Genomic DNA, 22,214 nt, shown 5'->3' on the forward strand with positions numbered 1-22,214 from the left:
CTTCAAAGAGGCGCTGAAGAGGTCTTCTATCCGGGCGAAGTCATCTTCCAAGCCGGGTCTTGAATCTTCCTTCCGCCGACGCGGAACCACCTTCTTCACCGACGGACTACGACGAATGACGGCTCCTTTAAGGGACGTCATCCAAGATGGCGTCCCCTCAATTCCGATTGGCTGATAGGATTCTATCAGCCAATCGGAATTAAGGTAGGAAAATCTGATTGGCTGATGGAATCAGCCAATCAGATTCAAGTTCAATCCGATTGGCTGATCCAATCAGCCAATCAGATTGAGCTCGCATTCTATTGGCTGTTCCGATCAGCCAATAGAATGCGAGCTCAATCTGATTGGCTGATTGGATCAGCCAATCGGATTGAACTTGAATCTGATTGGCTGATTCCATCAGCCAATCAGATTTTCCTACCTTAATTCCGATTGGCTGATAGAATCCTATCAGCCAATCGGAATTGAGGGGACGCCATCTTGGATGACGTCCCTTAAAGGAGCCGTCATTCGTCGTAGTCCGTCGGTGAAGAAGGTGGTTCCGCGTCGGCGGAAGGAAGATTCAAGACCCGGCTTGGAAGATGACTTCGCCCGGATAGAAGACCTCTTCAGCGCCTCTTTGAAGATGACATCGGCCGGATCCAAGACTTCTTCAGCGCCGCCTGGATGATGACTTCATCGGATGGAAGATTTCTTCAGCGCCGCTTGGAGGATTAACTTCTTCCGTTCCGGATGCCCTCTTCAGTTCCATCGGTGGCTCGGCTGAGTGAAGACGACTCAAGGTAGGATGATCTTCAGGGGATTAGTGTTAGGTTTTTGTAAGGGGGGTTTGGGTTAGATTAGGGGTATGTGGGTGGTGGGTTTTAATGTTGGGGGGGGGGTTGTATTTTTATTTTACAGGCAAAAGAGCTGAACTTTTTGGGGCATGCCCCCACAAATGGCCCTTTTAAGGGCTGGTAAGGTAAAAGAGCATTGAAATTTATGTAATTTAGAATAGGGTAGGGATTTTTTTTATTTTGGGGGGGTTTGTTATTTTATTAGGGGGCTTAGATTAGGTGTAAGTAGCTTAAAATTGTTGTAATATTTTTAACATGTTTGTAACGTAATTTTTTATTTTTTGTAACTTAGCTTTTTTTATTTTTTGTACTTTAGTTAGTTTATGTAATTGTATTTCATTGTAGTTCTTTGTAGGTAGTTTATTTAGTTAATTTAATGATAGTGTAGTATTAGGTTTAATTGTAACTTAAGTTAGGATTTATTTTACAGGTAATTTTGTATTTCTTTTAGCTAGGTAGTTATTAAATAGTTAATAACTATTTAATAACTATTCTAACTAGCTAAAATAAATACAAAGTTACCTGTAATATAAATATAAATCCAAAAATAGCTATAATATAAGTATTAATTACATTGTAGCTATCTTAGGGTTTATTTTACAGGTAAGTATTTATTTTTAAATAGGAATAATTTATTAAAGTATAGTGTAGTGTTAGGTGTAATTGTAACTTAGGTTAGGATTTATTTCACAGGTACATTTCTCTTTATTTTAGCTAGGTAAGCTATTAAATAGTTAATAACTATTTAATAGTTATTGTACATGGTTAAAATAAATTGAAAGTTACCTGTAAAATAAATATAAATCCTAAGATAGCTAGAATATAATTATTATTTATATTATAGCTATATTAGGGTTTATTTTAAAGGTAAGTATTTAGTTTTAAATAGGATTCATTTAGTTAATAAGAGTTAATTTATTTAGATTTATTTAATTAATATTTAAGTTAGGGGGGCGTTATGGTTAGGGTTAGACTTAGGTTTAGGGGTTAATCATTTTATTACAGTGGCGGCGGCGTAGTGGGGGGCAGGATAGGGGTTAATAAATTTATTATAGGTTGCGGCGGGTTCATGGAGCGGCGGTTTAGGGGTTAAACTATTTATTTAGTTGCGGAGAGGTGCGGGATCAGCAGGATAGGGGTTAATAATTTTATAATAGAGGGCGACGGTATAGGGGGGGCAGGATAGGGGTTACTAGGTATAATGTAGGTGGCAGCGGTGTCCGGGAGCGGCGGTTTAGGGGTTAATACATTTATAAGAGTTGCGGCAGGGTCTAGGAGCGGCGGTTTAGGGGTTAATACATTTATAAGACTTGCGGCAGGGTCTAGGAGCGGCGGTTTAGGGGTTAGTAACTTTATTGAGTTGCGGGGGGCTCCGGGGGCGCCGGTATAGGGGGTAGAACAGTGCAGTTTAGTGTGAGTGCTTAGTGACAGGCTAGCAATAAAGCTGGGAAAAAGCCGAAGGGCAGCGAGATCGGATGAGTGATAACTGTCACAGTCCGCTGCTCATCGCCCCGCGGCTTTTTGACAGCTTTATTTGATAACTTAGGCGAACGTATTCAAGGTCCGCGGCGGCGAAGGTAGGCGAGCTTAGGCGGACGTATTGGGCCGGCGAAGCCAGAAAAGTAGACGGCTTGATAACTAGCCCCCAACATGTGAATCCTGTCCGCTCGCAGATTGATAATTGTGCTGCATGGCTTTCATTACATGGATAATAGAATAAATGCACATCCTATTATTTGTTTAATCCCTTTGGCCGTCTAGTACTAAGTTTAAAAAACCAAAACACTTCTGTATGATCTAGGAGAGGATCTTTATTACCTCTCGTAAGAGTTTTTTTCATGTCCTATCCTTTGAAACTTAAAACCCCCTAATAACATAATTTGTTGCACAAATTAATGTAACAGGCAATTGTATACGCTTTCCATAATATATAATTGTCCTTTAAAAAAGTATTATTTTCATGTATTGTCTTGAGAAATATATTCAGACAGAAAACAAAATAAAGAAAAGTACAGACTACAGATCGTATAGAAACATTTTTAATTTAATTAAATACAGAATTATTCACATTTTGTAGAGCATTTACTGCTATGTGTGGGATATCAAATTATGTTTAGGAAGATGGTTTATTAAGGTTTATAAAACTGGAAAAATTTAAATGTTTACTAATGGCAGAAGGTGGGGGCATCACTCTTTGATAATGGATTTAATCTGGCTACAAATGGTAAAACTTTCTTATTACAGCCAAACAGTACATTAGACTGACCACACAATATGACCAACAAGCAGCTCTCATAACTGTTTTTGCTGTTCTTTTATTAGAAATTAAATTAAAAGTTACATTTTATAAATCTTTAATATATCAGTATCTAGTATTTACAAATAGTACATATAAGCAAACTTTCCTTAGCATATCCATTCATGTGGGATCACTGCTGTTGTTTTTGACCACACAATATGTTGGCAGCGGAACTCTACAATTTAAACCTATTTCCAACCCTTGTGATTTTTAGGTTGAAAGTAAATTTCTGATGTGAGTGTGTGTGGTTATTTATACTACAGTGTGTATATATATATATATATATATCAGAAAAGAGAGAACAGCACTCCTGAGATAGAACAAAAGCTAGAATAACTTCCATGCCTGTTCATTTCATTTGCTACTCAGGGTGCGCGTTCTTTTAGCACACGTTGATGCCTTTCCACAGAGAAAAAATAACCTGTAGCATATCAGTCTGATCCTGCCCAATGACAGTCCAGCGCTGAAATACCAGGCAATTCTTCTATAAACAAAAGAAACAACAACCCCAGACGATCATTTCGGCCTCATCAGTGAGGTGCAGATGTATTTATCTAAGGGCATGTGTGCAAGGAGTCCACATCTGGTTTCCCCCATTACTCTTAGGGAGACCTAAGAGAAATTAGCATAAATATCAGAAAAGAGAGAGAACAGCACTCCTGAGATAGAACAAAAGCTAGAATAACTTCCATGCCTGGTCATTTCGATTGCAACTCAGGGTGCGCATTCTTTTAGCACACGTTGATGCCTTTCCACAGAGAAAAAATATCCTGTAGCATATCAGTCTGATCCAGCCCAATGCCAAAATACCAGGCAATTCTTCTCTGAACAAAAGAAACAACAACCCCAAACGATGGTGTCAGCCTTCCATGGGCCTCATCAGTGAGGTGCAGTTATATCTCTATAAGGACATTTGTGCAAGGAGTCCACGTCTGGTTTCCCCCATTACTCTTAGGGAGACCTAAGAGTAATTTACATAAATATCAGAAAAGAGAGAACAGCACTCCTGAGATAGAACAAAAGCTAGAATAACTTCCATGCCTGTTCATTTCAATTGCAACTGAGGCTTTTGTTCTATCTCAGGAGTGCTATTCTCTCTTTTCTGATAATTATGCAAATTACTCTTAGGTCTCCCTAAGAGTAATGGGGGAAACCAGACGTGGACTCCTTGCACAAATGCCCTTATAGAGATATAACTGCACCTCAATGATGAGGCCCATGGAAGGCTGACACCATCGTCTGGGGTTGTTGTCTCTTTTCTTCAGAGAAGAATTGCCTGGTATTTTGGCATTGGGCTGGATCAGACTGATATGCTACAGGATATTTTTTCTCTGTGGAAAGGCATCAACGTGTGCTAAAAGAATGCGCACCCTGAGTTGCAATCGAAATGACCAGGCATGGAAGTTATTCTAGCTTTTGTTCTATCTCAGGAGTGCTGTTCTCTCTCTTTTCTGATATTTATGCTAATTTCTCTTAGGTCTCCCTAAGAGTAATGGGGGAAACCAGATGTGGACTCCTTGCACACATGCCCTTAGATAAATACATCTGCACCTCACTGATGAGGCCGAAATGATCGTCTGGGGTTGTTGTTTCTTTTGTTTAGAGAAGAATTGCCTGGTATTTTGGCATTGGGCTGGATCAGACTGATATGCTACAGGATATTTTTTCTCTGTGGAAAGGCATCAACGTGTGCTAAAAGAATGCGCACCCTGAGTTGCAATCGAAATGACCAGGCATGGAAGTTATTCTAGCTTTTGTTCTATCTCAGGAGTGCTATTCTCTCTTTTCTGATAATTATGCAAATTACTCTTAGGTCTCCCTAAGAGTAATGGGGGAAACCAGACGTGGACTCCTTGCACAAATGCCCTTATAGAGATATAACTGCAACTCAATGATGAGGCCCATGGAAGGCTGACACCATCGTCTGGGGTTGTTGTCTCTTTTCTTCAGAGAAGAATTGCCTGGTGTTTTGGCGCTGGACTGTCATTGGGCAGGATTAGACTGATATGCTACAGAATATGTTTTTCTCTGTGGATAGGCGTCAACGTGTGCTAAAAGAAAGCACACCCTGAGTTGCAATTGAAATGAATAGGCATGGAAGTTATTCTAGCTTTTGTTCTATCTCAGGAGTGATGTTCTCTCTTTTCTAATAATTATGCAAATAACTCTTAGGTCTTCCTAAGAGTAATGGGGGAAACCAGACGTGGACTCCTTGCACTCATGCCATTAAAGAGATAAAACTGTACTTCACTGATGCGGCCCACAGAAGGCCGGAAAGATCGTCTGGGGTTGTTGTTTCTTTTGTTCAGAGAAGAATTGCCTGGTATTTCGGCGCTGGACTGTCATTGGGCAGGATCAGACTGATATACTACAGGATATTTTTTCTCTGTGAAGGGGCATAGTGTGCTAAAAGAAAGCGCACCCTGAGTTGCAATTGAAATGAACAAGCATGGAAGTTATTCTAGCTTTTGTTCTATCTCAGGAGTGCTGTTCTCTCTTTTCTGATATATACACTGTGTGCAGAATTATTAGGCAAATGAGTATTTTGACCACATCATCCTCTTTATGCATGTTGTCTTACTCCAAGCTGTATAGGCTCGAAAGCCTGCTAACAATTAAGCATATTAGGTGATGTGCATCTCTGTAATGAGAAGGGGTGTGGTCTAATGACATCAACACCCTATATCAGGTGTGCATAATTATTAGGCAACTTCCTTTCCTTTGGCAAAATGGGTCAAAAGAAGGACTTGACAGGCTCAGAAAAGTCAGAAATAGTGAGATATCTTGCAGAGGGATGCAGCACTCTTAAAATTGCAAAGCTTCTGAAGCGTGATCATCGAACAATCAAGCGTTTCATTCAAAATAGTCAACAGGGTCGCAAGAAGCGTGTGGAAAAACCAAGGCGCAAAATAACTGCCCATGAACTGAGAAAAGTCAAGCGTGCAGCTGCCAAGATGCCACTTGCCATCAGTTTGGCCATATTTCAGAGCTGCAACATCACTGGAGTGCCCAAAAGCACAAGGTGTGCAATACTCAGAGACATGGCCAAGGTAAGAAAGGCTGAAAGACGACCACCACTGAACAAGACACACAAGCTGAAACGTCAAGACTGGGCCAAGAAATATCTCAAGACTGATTTTTCTAAGGTTTTATGGACTGATGAAATGAGAGTGAGTCTTGATGGGCCAGATGGATGGGCCCGTGGCTGGATTGGTAAAGGGCAGAGAGCTCCAGTCCGACTCAGACGCCAGCAAGGTGGAGGTGGAGTACTGGTTTGGGCTGGTATCATCAAAGATGAGCTTGTGGGGCCTTTTCGGGTTGAGGATGGAGTCAAGCTCAACTCCCAGTCCTACTGCCAGTTTCTGGAAGACACCTTCTTCAAGCAGTGGTACAAGAAGAAGTCTGCATCCTTCAAGAAAAACAAGATTTTCATGCAGGACAATGCTCCATCACACGCGTCCAAGTACTCCACAGCGTGGCTGGCAAGAAAGGGTATAAAAGAAGAAAATCTAATGAAATGGCCTCCTTGTTCACCTGATCTGAACCCCATTGAGAACCTGTGGTCCATCATCAAATGTGAGATTTACAAGGAGGGAAAACAGTACACCTCTCTGAACAGTGTCTGGGAGGCTGTGGTTGCTGCTGCACGCAATGTTGATGGTGAACAGATCAAAACACTGACAGAATCCATGGATGGCAGGCTTTTGAGTGTCCTTGCAAAGAAAGGTGGCTATATTGTCACTGATTTGTTTTTGTTTTGTTTTTGAATGTCAGAAATGTATATTTGTGAATGTTGAGATGTGATATTGGTTTCACTGGTAAAAATAAATAATTGAAATGGGTATATATTTGTTTTTTGTTAAGTTGCCTAATAATTATGCACAGTAATAGTCACCTGCACACACACAGATATTCCCCTAAAAGAGCTATAACTAAAAACAAACTAAAAACTACTTCCAAAACTATTCAGCTTTGATATTAATGAGTTTTTTGGGTTCATTGAGAACATGGTTGTTGTTCAATAATAAAATTAATCCTCAAAAATACAACTTGCCTAATAATTCTGCACTCCCTGTATATATATATATATATATATATATATATATATATATATCCTTGTTTTTTTTGTTATTTCCTTTCTGTAAGGTCCTGATTTTTTTAAAGACATTGAGGCCTATTTAAGAAAGGTCTTGCAGACCTGATCCGACAGTGCGGATCAGGTTTGCAAGACCTCGCTGAATGCGGAGAGCAATACGCTCGCCTTATTCAGCATTGCAACAGCAGCTCACAAGGTGCTGGTGAAATGCCGCCCCCTGCAGATTCGCGGCCGCCAGCAGGGGGGTGTCAATCAACCGATTGTATTCGATCGGGTTGAATTGCAGTGATTCCTGTCCGCCTGCTCAGAGCAGGCGGACAGGGTTATGGAGCAGCGGTCTTTAGACCGCTGCTCCATAACTTGTGTTTCTGGCGAGTCTGAAGACTCGTCAGAAACACGGGCCGTCAAGCTCCATTCGAAACTTGATAGATAGGCCCCATTAAGTAAAATAATTACGCTGACCCTCACATGGGCAGATCTCACTCAAATCTCTCTAAAAAAAAAAAAAGGGAACAGAAGCTTAGGTTTGCATAATCTCGCTGGAGAAAATAAATGTATCAGGGAGCTCCTAGCATTGATAGCAACATTTTTTTTAATCATGTACATATACTCTAGTTTCACATACATGTATATTTTAATCAGTACAATAAGCACATTGCATATTTTTTAAACAAGCATGCTATTTTACATAATAAAACAGCAAGAACTACAGGTGTAAGGTGCATGGAGAATACAATGAGACCTGTGAGAAAACATCAGACATATTCAAGGAACACCCCCTATTCAGCCCTTTTGTCAAGACTGGGAGACTCATTTTACATTAGAAAAAATATTATATTTGTGTTTTTAAATTACATTGCAAATTAAGGGCTAGATTACAAGTGGAATGCAAATCTCAGAGAATCTCACAAAGAATAACACACCAACTGGGATAACAAGCGATTGGTAAAAAGGTTTAACAGAGAATCCTAACACAGCCAACATTTTTTTCAACATTCACTATACTTTTAAAGGATTATCGTTCAAATTACAAGGGGTCAGTTAAGTAATGCGCTTGAGTCCAACATAAAATAACACTGAAAAATCTACCTCTTTTAGAGACTTGAAGTAAACTGTTAACAACTGAAAATATGCTAAACAAAAAACATATAACATTTGTTCAAATAAAGTATTTCACTCATATGCATACATATTAAAATAAAATCAAAGTGTATTATTGAAAAATATATATTTTAACAATGATTCAAAAAATATACGGTCTATGATCAGGGAGAAGGAAGGATGGGGGGCCCTATGCTATAGAAAAATATAGACTGGAAGGGGGAGGGGTTAACTACACTACAGGGGGGAAATAAATCGCTTGAAGGGGAGGGGGGGGGGAGTTGAGGGAAACCCCTATACTACATGAAAATATATAAATTAATAATTATATAAAGAAAAAACATTGCGGTGAACAGTGGGAAGGGGGAATGTAAGAGAGCTGTTGGGGAGGATCAGGGAGGTGGGAGTGTGAGGAAGGATCATTACACTACAAGAATAAATCAATAAATATATTCAGGACTTTTTTGGTGGGGTTACTCATCGGTACTGAGTATCCCCACCTCTGCCAACTCTTAACAGGTAATATTTGTAATCATCATTTAAATACTGTAGTTTTCACAAGAGGGGGCTACAAAATACATCAAACATTGTAAATAATGTTGTCCCTTTGCTTTTCTCAAAGTTACTAAGCAGAATTTATCAATTTATAATCAGTGAGTACCGTAACCTTTTTTTTGAGTACCAGCACCTTTTCTTTTACAAAAAAAAGCACTGAATATATTTATAAATAGCCTTAAACTGCATACTGGCAGACTGTTGGCCAGTACCTAAGATGGTAGTGACCAGTAGGGGGAGATGGAGGGAAGAGTGCTGTTTGAGAGGAGAGGAAACAGGTAGGGATCAAGTGATGGGCGGTGTCAGGTGGGGGGTAATCCCTACACTGCAGCAAAAATGAACCTTACAAGGTAACTGATTAACCCTTCACTGCCAGGAAATTAAAAAGTGTGGTGCGCATCAGCAATTAGCAGCCTTCTAATTACCAAAAAACATTCTGAACAAAGGGGACCCCAGAGAAGCTTTTACAACTGTTTGCCTTATGACTGTAGTAGTTATGTGTAAATAATTTCAGTGAGAAACCCAGTTTGCAAAAAAGTTAATTTATGTACATGATCATATTTGGTCGCCAAATAGTGGCATGAAATATTCCAAAATGGGCCTAGATCAATAACTTGGGTTGTCTACTTTAAAAAGATATATAGGTAAATTAAAAAACAAACTTTTTAAACAAGGATAGCAAAAATGCAAAGAATCTTCTGTTTTTCGTTGAAATTCCCTGTAGTGAACGTGTTAATGTATGTGTGCAGTATTTCAAATTTATATTTCAATAGGAAAACATGTTATGAAGTCTATTATTTGATTTTCAGGATATATACAGTATCTCACAAAAGTGAGTACACCCCTCACATTTTTGTAAATATCTTATTATATCTTTTCATGTGACAACACTGAAGAAATGACGCTTTGCTACAATGTAAAGTAGTAAATGTACAGCCTGTATAACAGTGTAAATTTGCGTCCCCTCAAAATAACTCAACACACAGCCATTAATGTCTAAACAGTTGGCAACAAAAGTGAGTACACCCCTAAGTGGAAATGTACAAATTGGGCCCAAAGTGTCAATATTTTGTGTGGCCATCATTATTTTTCAGCACTGCCTTAACCCTCTTGGGCATGGAGTTCACCAGATCTTCACAGGTTGCCACTGGAGTCCTCTTCTACTCCTCCATGACGACATCACAGAGCTGGTGGATGTTAGAGACCTTGCGGTCCCCCATCTTCCGTTTGAGAATGCCCCACAGATGCTCAATAGGGTTTAGGACTAGAAGACATGCTTGGCCAGTCTATCACCTTTACCCTCAGCTTCTTTAGCAAGGCAGTGGTCGTCTTGGAGGTGTGTTTGTGGTCGTTATCATGTTGGAATACTGCCCTGCAGCCCAGTCTCCGTACAGACGGGATCATGCTCTGCTTCAGGTTCCCTCAATGAACTGTAGCTCCCCAGTGCTGGCAGCACTCATGCAGGCCCAGACCATGACACTCCCACCACCATGCTTGACTGGTAAGCAAGACACACTTGTGTTTGTACTCCTCCCCTGGTTGCCGCCACACACACTTAACACCATCAGAACCAAATAAGTTTATCTTGGTCTCATAGGACCACAGGACATGGTTCCAGTAATCCATGTCCTTAGTCTGCTTGTCTTCAGCAAACTGTTTGCGGGCTTTCTTGTGCATCATCTTTAGAAGAGGCTTCCTTCTGGAACGACAGCCATGCAGACCAATTTGATGCAGTGTGTGGAGTATGGTCCGAGCACTAACGCCCCACCCCTTCAACCTCTACAGCAATGCTGGCAGCACTCATACGACTATTTCCCAAAGACAACCTCTGGATATGACGCTGAGCATGTGCACTCAACTTCTTTGGCTGACCATGGCGAGGCCTGTTCTGAGTGGAACCTGTCCTGTGAAACCACTGTATGGTCTTACCCACCGTGCTGAAGTTCAGTTTCAGGGTCTTGGCAATCTTCTTATAGCCTAGATCATCTTTATGTAGAGCAACAATTCTTTTTTTTTAGTTCTTCAGAGAATTCTTTGCCATGAGGGGCCATGTTGAACTTCCAATGACCAGTATGAGAGAGTGTGAGAGCGATAACACCAAATTTAACACACCTGCTCCCCATTCACACCTGAGACCATGTAACACTGATGAGTCACATGACACTGGGAGGGAAAATAGCTAATTGGGCCCAATTTGGACAATTCCACATAGGGGTGTACTCACTTTTGTTATATTTTCCTCTTCCAGACATCCAGAAGAAACTCTCAGATGGTGAGAAGCAAATTAAGGATATTCAGAGGCAAAATGAAGATTTCCCACAAAAAGAATCAAAAAGAAGAGAACAGGTAATGTTCCTGCTAAACATGCATATACAATCCCGATTGATCCATCACTTAATCCCAAATCATCAATGTATCTTTGTCAGTGGTGATTGTTAGCTTGATGGCCACTGTGGGATTTCAATACTCATAACTGTTATAATAATTAATAAAGGATCGGTACAATATGAGTTCCAATCTGTAACTCATAGATTTAAATAGATACAATCAATATTCTGTATGTCTTTTGAAATTTGTGCCAAAATCAATGACTTATTATTCTTAAGAACTATGAGAACACCTCTAAGAATAAATATTTTTTTTATGTTCTGCTTTTCTCTTGTATCTCCATCAATGAGGATGTTATATTGTATTTATCTTGTCTTTATCACCTTCACTCGCATACTTCTCTAATTCTTAAATTTAGAAATGTTTACCTCTTCAGAAATCCTAAATCCTTCATGTTCTTTCACCGTTAACTTGAAGAAATTAATTTATTTAAAAATGTTTCCATGCAGGTGACAAAAGACAGCATCCTTCAGAATAGGTTGGAGCTCTTGTCCACAAAATCAGGTCAGAAGGATCGTGAAACCATTCTGTAAGTGTGAAATATAAATGATTCAATAGTCTTTTCTTTAGGCAGGACAACACCTATCTCCTACAAAGCTTTTAATATAAGGACGCACCCTTTTTCCTTGAAGTATGACATTATTGCATGTGCATATCCAAAAGCTGTCCATGGTCCTGAGCGAAGGATTCCAGAAATAGAACCACGGCAACATAGATTTTGATGGAATATAACAGACATCCTCAAATTTGCCCCTTTAGAGGTTTTGGAACTACATTTCCCATGATGCTCAGCCAGGGAGGGAAATGTAGTTTCAAAACCTCTGAAGTGCGAAGTTTGAGGATGCCTGGTATATAATGTCATAAAACCAATCAAGCCTCCTAACTTTTCTATCTGAAATGCAAACACAATTCTTATAACAGCCTATGAAGAAAGCATAAAACAGATGTGTGTATCAGCATATTCAGATATGAGCAAATGGCTATTCAAGCCAAATTTATACTCACATTTGGTAAAAGTGCACTTATGTACTAGTAGGAACAAGTAACTTGGGGTGTACCAGTAAACCCTCTCCTGGCTCCAGCGAGGTATGCAAGTGCAGTCCAATCCACTACAGAAGGGGGCAGCTTCAGTGGCTCAGATATGGTATAATGATAGGTCAGACAAAAACAGGTGCTTCCACTCAGCTTGTAGTAAAAAAGGCTTATTAAAAATGTCAAGAACTAAAAACATACAAGCAGTGGCTATAGGGGGCATGTGCAATGTACCCCCTATCTATGCAACGCATTTCTCAGGCTTAAAACTGGCTGTTTCCTCAGGCATAAAGCACCTTGTAACAAACAATTCTTTTAAAACAAAGTCTAACCAATTAACAAATCAGTAACGCCCACCATGGGCGTGTAAGCACACCATGGTTCTTGATTATTCATTAAATCCACAGCTAGCTAAATCTTATTACACAATGCGCATATAACAAAACAGAAAAAGGATTTTCATATACAGTATATGTGTGATATACATTTAAACATCATCTCTATAGCAAACATTTATCCTACAATGTTACATATTAAAAACAATATAGAAACAATATTATAATTTCTTAAAAATAAAACATGATTACTGATAGTCTTTATATTCCACTTGGTAGTATGTTTATACTCATTTCAAGCGGTTTAACCCCTTAACGACCGAGGACGTGCAGGGTACGTCCTCAAAAAAAAGGCAGTTAACGCCTGAGGACGTACCCTGCACGTCCTCGGTGTGGAAAGCAGCTGGAAGCGATCCCGCTCGCTTCCAGCTGCTTTCCGGTTATTGCAGTGATGCCTCGATATGGAGGCATCCTGCAATAACCTTTTAAAGCCATCCGGTGCAGAGAGAGCCACTCTGTGGCCCTCTCTGCACCGGAGATCAGTGGCTCAAAGCGTTGGTGGGTGGGAGCCGGACCGGGAGGCGGGTGGCGGCCATCGATGGCCCTGGTGATGTGGAGGGGGGGCGGGATCGTGGGCAGGGATGGCCGGGGGGCGCACACGGACGCGCGCGCGTGCACGGGAGGGTGGGGGCGGGAACCGCTACGCTACAGAAAATCAAATAGTAAAAAATGTTAAAAAATGTAAAAAAATGGGTAAAACGTTTTAAAACAAAAACGATCAGCAAGGTGGTGGGGGTTTGTCTGTGTGGGGGGGAAGCTACACTACAGAAAAAAAACCAAACAAACAAAAAAAAGCACTTTTTTTTGCAAACTGGGTACTGGCAGACAGCTGCCAGTACCCAAGATGGCCCCCAATGAGGCAGAGGGGAGGGTTAGAGAGCGGTTTTGGGGGGGGGGATCCTACACAGTAGCATATGTAAATATGCTTAAAAAATTTTTTCTTTTTTTTTAAAAACCCTTTTATTTTAGTACTGGCAGACTTTCTGCCAGTACTTAAGATGGCGGGGACAATTGTGGGGTGGGGGAGGGAAGGGAGCTGTTTGGGAGGGATCAGGGGGTGGGATGTGTCAGGTGGGAGGCTGATCTCTACACTAAAGCTAAAATTAACCCTGCAAGCTCCCTACAAACTCCCTAATTAACCCCTTCACTGCTAGCCATAATACACGTGTGAGGCGCAGCAGGATTTAGCGGCCTTCTAATTACCAGAAAGCAACGCCAAAGTCATATATGTCTGCTATTTCTGAACAAAGGGGATCCCAGACAAGTATTTACAACCATTTGTGCCATAATTGCACAAGCTGTTTGTAAATGATTTCAGTGAGAAACCTAAAATTGTGAAAAATTTTACTTTTTTTTTCAATTTGATCACATTTGGCGGTGAAATAGTGGCATGAAATATACCAAAATGTGCCTAGATCAATACTTGGGGTTGTCTACTACACTACACTAAAGCTAAAATTAACCCTACAAGCTCCCTAAAAGCTCCCTAATTAACCCCTTCACTGCTGGGCATAATACACTTGTGGTGCGCAGTGGCATTTAGCGGCCTTCTAATTACCAAAAAGCAACGCCAAAGCCATATATGTCTGCTATTTCTGAACAAAGGGGATCCCAGAGAAGAATTTACAACCATTTATGCCATAATTGCACAAGTTGTTTGTAAATAATTTCAGTGAGAAACCGAAAGTTTGTGAAAAAATTTGTGAAAAAGTGAACGATTTTTTGTATTTGATCGCATTTGGCGGTGAAATGGTGGTATGAAATATACCAAAATTGGCCTAGATCAATACTTTGGGATGTCTACTAACAAAAAATATATATACATGTCAATGGATATTCAGGGATTCCTGACAGATATCAGTGTTCTAATGTAACTAGCGCTAATTTTGAAAAGAAATGGTTTGGAAATAGCAAAGTGCTACTTGTATTTATGGCCCTATAGTTTACAAAAAAAGCAAAGAACATGTACACATTGGGTATTTCTAAACTCAGGACAAAATTTAGAAACTATTTAGCATGGGTGTTTTTTGGTGGTTGTAGATGTGTAACAGATTTTGGGGGTCAAAGTTAGAAAAAGTGTGTTTTTTTCCATTTTTTCCTCATATTTTATAATTTTTTTTATAGTAAATTATAAGATATGATAAAAATAATGGTATCTTTAGAAAGTCCATTTAATGGCGAGAAAAACGGTATATAATATGTGTGGGTACAGTAAATGAGTAAGAGGAAAATTACAGCTAAACACAAACACCTCAAAAATGTAAAAATAGCCTTGGTCCCAAACGGACAGAAAATGGAAAAGTGCTGTGGTCATTAAGGGGTTAAAGGGACAGTCTACACCAGAATTTATATTGTTTTAAAAGATAGATAATCCCTTTATTACCCATTTCCCAGTTTTGCATAACCAACACAGTTATATTAATATACTTTTAACCTCTGTAATTACCTTGTATCTAAGCCTCTGCAAACTGCCCCCTTATTTCAGTTCTTTTGACAGACTTGCAGTCTAGCCAATCAGTGCCTGCTCCCAGATAACTTCTCGTGCACGAGCACAGTGTTATCTATATGAAATACATGAACTAACACCCTCTAGTGGTGAAAAACTGTTAAAATGCAATCTGAAAGAGGTGGGCTTCAAGGTCTAAGAAATTAGCATATGAACCTCCTAGGTTAAGCTTTCAACTAAGAATACCAAGAGAACAAAGCAAAATTGGTGATACAAGTAAATTGGAAAATTGTTTAAAATTACATGCTCTATCTGAATCAAGAAAGTTTATTTTGGCCTAGACTGTCCCTTTAAGCCCATTTAATCTTATTCTTACTTGATCTAGATAAAATCAGTGACTCCTATTCTTAGTGGAGCTAATGACAGCCTTCTGCAAATCACAGACATTCTTCTATTTGAAGTCTTTTTAATGAATCTAGTATCCTTTCTTAAAAGATGTGCTTCTGAAAATTACTCCTAAATCTACTTTCTTCTGATGTGAGATTATGAATCTTTTTTCTAGTGTTGCTCTTTAAAAAAAAATAATCTTTAAAGGAACAGTCTACTCCTTAGTCATCTTAAAGGGACACTAACCCCATTTTTTATTTAATGATTCAGATAGAGAATGCAATTTTAAGCAACTGTCTAATTTACTCCTATTATCAATTTCTCTTCGTTCTCTTGCTATCTTTATTTAAAAAGCAGGAATGCAAAGCTTAAGAGCCGGCCCATTTTTGGTTGAGAACCTGGGTTATGCTTGTTTATTGGTTTGCTAAATGTAGCCACCAATAAGCAAAAACTATCCAGGGTTCTGAACCAAATTGGGCCGGCTCTTAAGCTTTACATTCCTGCTTTTTAAATAAAGATAGCAAGAGAATGAAGAAAAATGTATAGTAGGCATTAATTAGAAAGTTGCTTTAAATTGCATGCTCTATCTGAATCATTAAAGAAAAAAATTGTTTAATGTCCCTTTAAAGTCTTACCTTAGATTAAGCTGCAAATATCCTCCTCTCCTCTCTATATCACTTTCTGGCCACTTTGAAATAGCTGCCAAGCTCCACCCACTGATAAAATCACAATCTGGGTTGCATAATAGGGTCCAATCACAAAATGCTCACTAGTTGGATTCAACAGACTGTCAATGCTATTCAGCAGACTGCTTAGATACAACCCAGATCGTGATGTCATCAGTGGGCAGAGTTTGACTGCCATTTCAAAATGACCAAACTTTAAGATGACTAAGGTGTAGACTGCCCCTTTAAAGGGACAGTCTAGTCAAAATTAAACTTTCATGATTTAGATAGGGCATGCAATTTAAACAACTTTCAAAATCTACTTTTATAATTAAATTTGCTTTGTCCTCTTGGTATCCTTGGTTGAAAGCTAAACCTAAGCCGTTAAAGTCCACCTCTTTTCTCAGTGCATTTTAACACTGACAGTTTGACAGCTAGATAGCGCTAGTGTGTGCCAGTGTCATTTAGATAACACTGTGCTTACATCTGTGGAGTTACTTATGAGTCAGCACTGATTGGCTAAAATGCAAGTCTGTCAAAGGATCTGACATAAGGGGGCAGTCTGCAAAGACTTAGATACAAGGTAATCACAGAGGTAAAAAAGTATATTAATATAACCGTGTTGGTTATGCAAAACTGGGGAATGGGTAATAATGGGATTATCTATCTTTTTAAACAATACAAATTCTGGAGTAGACTGTCCCCTTGGGACAATACTTCTGGACACAGTAGCCTAAAGTGGCATTATACTGAATGAAAATGATATTGTACGTATGAAAAAGCAGAAGTTAAAGGGATAGAAAAGTCAATATTGATATGTGCAAAGTTATTACTGCTTAAGCAGCATACACACATATGCATCTATTTCTATGTCTAAAGCATCAGGAGCCAAAGACCTTGCCTGCTCATAAAGCTTGTATTTGTGGCATGTTTTTTTTTTTTAATGCAGTCTATATGCTATGACATTTTATACAAAAAGCAGTAAATGTTAACAATGGCTCTTTAGTTTATTTTGTGATATTACCACCTCACACTTCACCCTAATTACAGTATGGGAGTAAGACAAGCAGAGAGCTTGAGAAGAGAAGACCGCCGACGACAAGATCTGGAAAGCGAACGTCACTGGGCAGAGAAGAAGCTGAGAGCCATAGAACAACAAAGATGGCAGCTAGAAGCTGAACGATCTGCCACTCTTACACGTCTGAGCAGGAAGAAAGCAGAAGGTTAGGACAGAAGGTTATCATATACAGTAATTCAACTTTCAAACTCTATCATACTTTGTAGATTTGTAAATGAAAGGGACCGTTCACTTGCTATCTTTATTTGAAAAAGAAGGCATCTAAGCTTCTTTTTTGGTTTAGGACTCTGGACAGCACTTTTTTTATTGGTGGATGACTTTATCCACCAATCAGCAAGGACAACCCAAGTTGTTCACCAAAAATGGGCCGACATCTAAACTTACATTCTTGCATTTCAAATAAAGATACCAAGAGATTGAAGAAAATTTGATAATAGGAGTAAATTAGAAAGTTGCTTAAAATGTCTTGCTCTATCTGAATCACGAAAGAAAAAATTTGGGTTCAGTGTCCCTTTAATGTATTTTTTATTGTATTCTTTTTTTATTAAAAGGACACTAAACCCAATCGTTTTCTTTCATGATTTAGATAGAGCATGTAATTTTAAGCAACTTTCTAATTTTCTCCTATTATCAATTTCCCCCGTTCTCTGGACATCTTTATTTGAAAAGCAGGAATAGAAAGCTTAGGAGCCGGCCCATTTTAGGTTCAGAACCCTGGATAGCGCTTGCTTATTGGTGGCTACATTTAGCCACCGATAAGCAAGGGTAACTAACCCAAGTTCTGAACCAAAACCAGAGAACAAAGAAAAATAGATAATAGGAATACATTAGAAAGTTGCTTAAAACTGATGCTGAATCAGTAAAGAAAAAGAAAATTGGGTTTAGTGTCCCTTTAAAGACACAAAATAAAGCAATATGTTTACATAAGCATTAACAATATGAAAAATAATAAACAAATACATTGGCAATCAGTTGATTCTTACCCTGTACAAATCTCCAAGTTGAAAAGAGGAAAGTAATAAATCCCATTGTATTTCTATGTTATTTGAGATTAGCCCCTCAAATTGAAGAAACCAAAGTCTATGTAAAGTCACATATATTATGTCAATAAACAGAAAATCTATTTTACAGTGTGTCTCTTATATCCTTTTTATTTCTTCATTAAATTGTATATAACATTAATAAAATATCCAATTAAAATTAATGTATTGCTATTATTTTACTGTAAAGGATAAAGTTTCATGAGACAGTATAAGTAAATTAAGCTGTAAACTATAAATTAATATAATTTTTTTGTTAAATACGAGACAGCAGCACTATTGGCACAACATTGGGTAATGAAACCTATATTCTTATATTTCTTCCTAATCTTTATATATAATTTATGATCACTTTACATAATTCATTGTAATGTATGTTTATATCTTCAGTAAAGCTTGTTGAAACCCCCCCCCCCCAAAAAAAAAGACTAGATCAGTGATAGGTAACCAATATTAATCAAGCACAAGAATATTTGGCACTGAACCTTACAAGAGTCTGTTCTATACTTTTAAACCATTATATTGGCCGCAAATCTGCAGGGGGCGGCATTGCACAAGCAGTTCACAAGAACTGCTTGTGCAATGATAAATGCAGACAGCATATGCTGTGTGCATTCATCGATGTCTGTCAGACATGATCCGCTGAGCAGATCATGTCGGACAAAACTGGGTCGTTTTGTGTTTTCTTCCATGTAATGGAAAGGGAGCCACAGGAGAAGCTGGGTTCTGTACACTACTGATGTTAATGTCCTTACAAAACTAGCAAACATACATTTCAATCATATTCTACTCTAACCAGATGTAGCAGTTAATTACAACTTTAATTAGAATGCATTGGTTGGTATTGAAAAAAATAACAGAAGGAAAAGGCTAAAACAATTAAAATGATGAGTAGTTAATAGTGTTGTTATCATCTCCATATATTTTATTGCAATTGTTGATATACTGGATTGGTAAAGTATGGTGCAGTAGCATCTTCTATAAACGACTTTTGAGTGGATTAATGTATCTTAGGTTTATTTGTCATTAAAATGTGTTACAGTGTTTCTGTGCAGGGTAGCAAATAGATAGGTTTTCATTAATCCTTACAATGCCACCACACCATGGAATCAAAATGCAATGGCCTTTGGTGGTCACTATCAGGCCCATTTATCAAAGGGCTTGCGGACCTGATCCGACACTGCGGATCAGGTCCGCAAGACCTCGCTAAATGCGGAGAGCAATACGCTCTCCGCATTTAACATTGCACCAGCAGCTCACAAGAGCCACCCCCTGCTGACTCGCGGCCAATCACAGGGAGCTGTCAATCAACCCGATCGTATTCGATCGGGTTGATTTCCGGCGATTCCTGTCCGCCTGCTCAGAGCAGGCGGACAGGGTTATGGAGCAGCGGTCTTTAGACCGCTGCTTCATAAGTTGTGTTTCTGGCGAGTCTGAAGTCTCGCCAGAAACACGGCCCTTCAAGCTCCGTACGGAGCTTGATAAATGGGCCTGTATGACTTATCATGTACATGTGTGATGTCCCTGTTACTGGCCTGTGCGCCTTGGGGTAATCTCAATTAAAATTTGTTGAGCATGGGGACGAAAGCTTTACTTTATCTCATAAGCACAATACTGTGGCAAGTTGTTGTATTTCATCATCAAAATGTATTCCTATTATGTGTATTAGTGAATTAGTAGAGATCAGTAAAATACATAGTCATTTACTTCATCGCATTGCTTCCATAACTTAGTGAATATAGGCCAATAAGAATGACTTACAGAGAATACATGTAAAGGCAACAGCCGTCAGATGAGAAAGATTAAATTATCTAAGTGATAGTGGACAACTGTGTTTATTTTCTGCTTGTAGAGTCAAGAAAAGATTTGGAAATCAAAAACCAGATGAAGAAGAATTTGGAAAGTCAACAAAGGCTGCAACAAGACATCGCTCAATTGAGAAGTCAACATATGGCAGAAAAGGTATTAGTTACTACAGAGAGTAAAAAAATGTAAATGCTAAGAACATGAACACCATGAATAACCCACTACCATGAATTGACCTCTTGTCACCCACTGGCCATTACTTACCAGTTGTTTAACATTACACATTGGTCCCTATGCAAGTCTTTCAGAATTCCGGTACAAAGTGCATCTCACTGCTTTCAAAGACGAATGGGTTTATCATTTGATAATTACCTGCATCTTAATGACTGCTGATGATAGTCACATGATCATAATCAGCCCTTTTCATTGTTTATTAACAGCACTTTTTAAATTATTGTTTTGGTTTAAAAATGGCCCTATATTTAACAAGTGCTAGTCCTGTTTTTCTGATCACAATTCATATCTTCTATACTAAGCAACATGTTTACAGAGCTATTTTTCACTTATCAAATTCAACAACTAAAACTAATTAATAGCCCCTAGACAACACTTTTTGACTTACTACCGAGTATTCCCAAAAGTCTTTGACTGTACCACTAGTTTTGTGCATGGGTAAAGCGAATTGGCATCACCCTCCATCATATTGGATGTCATTAGGAAGCAACGAAGGAACCAGACAGATGGAGATGCTTCCTGCTAAATCAGTTAAAGTTAAAATATTAATAACAAGCACTCAATATTTTTGGAGCACAACAGCTTGATTGCACACAAGTCACCTATTGGAATCTCTACACAGTATTAAAAGAGATCAGTCAACATAGAGACCCTTCAAACTGTGACATAATCGCTAAACCCACAAAATTGCCATTTTGTTTGTTGCCCATTGGGTTTTGTATTACGGAATTGGGAGATTAAAGACGCTGATAACAACTTTGTGTTGTTGTTCGGGGTAAAGCTCTCAAGCTTTAGGTGTATTAGCAGCAGAGGCATTTTAGAATTGTGATCACTGGATTAACATGCATGAATTAGTGCAACAATAAAAACTTCTAACACGTTTGAGCATTTTTTTCACTAGTATCTCTTTTTACCTTTTCTTAAAAAAAATAAACAGTGATTCATTTAATGGATTTGAATGGCTTTGAACATGAAGGTAAAATTATTCATATACAATCTTTTCACACAAGAATTCTAATGGATTGGAATGGCATCCATTAAAGAGACATTAAACACTAAATACATTATTGCTTGAATGATGTATTCAGAGCAAAGATTAGCCTGAGAATAATTTGTACATTTATTTTTAAAAATTATGGGCTAGTTTATGAGTGACATGCTATAGTTTGCGCATGAGCGTTATCGGGTTTTTGTGGCCATTTGCACGCAAGTTAAATTCCGCCTATATTATAAGTTGAAAGTATTGATTGCAATTGCGAAATAGGGGTATATTTATTATAGTGTGGATGGACATGATACAATGTAGCGTATCATGTCTGCCACACATCAATAAATGCCGACAGCATACGCTGTCGGCATTTATCATTGCACCAGCAGTTCTTGTGAACTGCTGGTGCAATACCGCCCCCTGCAGATTCACGGCCAATCGGCCGCTAGCAGGGGATGTCAGTCAACCCGATCGGATTGGATTGGATTGATTTCTGTCAGCTGTCTCAGAGCAGGCGGACAAGTTATGGAGCAGCGGTCTTTAGACCGCTGCTTCATAACTTCTGTTTCCGGTGAGTCTGAAGACTCGCCGGAAACAAGGGGCATCAAGCTCCATACGGAGCTTGATAAATTGACCCCTTAGTCTAGAATGATTACAGTGACTTCAGAGCTCCTATTAGTTGTTTAAATATTTAAAAAAAATGTAAAGTTAATGTTCATAAAGCAGTGGGTGCTGCCATATTGTAACTTAGGTTACCTTTTCTGCTGATGCCAATTAGGAATGGTTATAAATGGCTTACTAGCGTGAACAACCAATGACTGTGTGGAATATAGATGTGTCTGCACTTCAATGTTTGACATGAATTATA

At 38.8% G+C, this 22,214-nt stretch overlaps 1 protein-coding gene across 1 annotated transcript in view; it reads left to right on the forward strand.

Annotated features, from left to right (window-relative positions):
• LOC128639526 (trichoplein keratin filament-binding protein) overlaps window positions 1-22,214 on the forward strand; it is a 54,272-nt gene that overhangs the window by 18,865 nt on the left and 13,193 nt on the right. The window contains exons 5-8 of the mRNA XM_053691666.1: window positions 11,136-11,233; window positions 11,725-11,804; window positions 17,251-17,423; window positions 20,171-20,280. Of these exons, the coding sequence (XP_053547641.1) occupies window positions 11,136-11,233; window positions 11,725-11,804; window positions 17,251-17,423; window positions 20,171-20,280 (461 nt within the window). The remainder of the gene's footprint in view (window positions 1-11,135; window positions 11,234-11,724; window positions 11,805-17,250; window positions 17,424-20,170; window positions 20,281-22,214) is intronic.

The sequence above is a fragment of the Bombina bombina genome, chromosome 9, assembly GCF_027579735.1.
Source record: "Bombina bombina isolate aBomBom1 chromosome 9, aBomBom1.pri, whole genome shotgun sequence".
Lineage (NCBI taxonomy): Eukaryota > Metazoa > Chordata > Amphibia > Anura > Bombinatoridae > Bombina > Bombina bombina.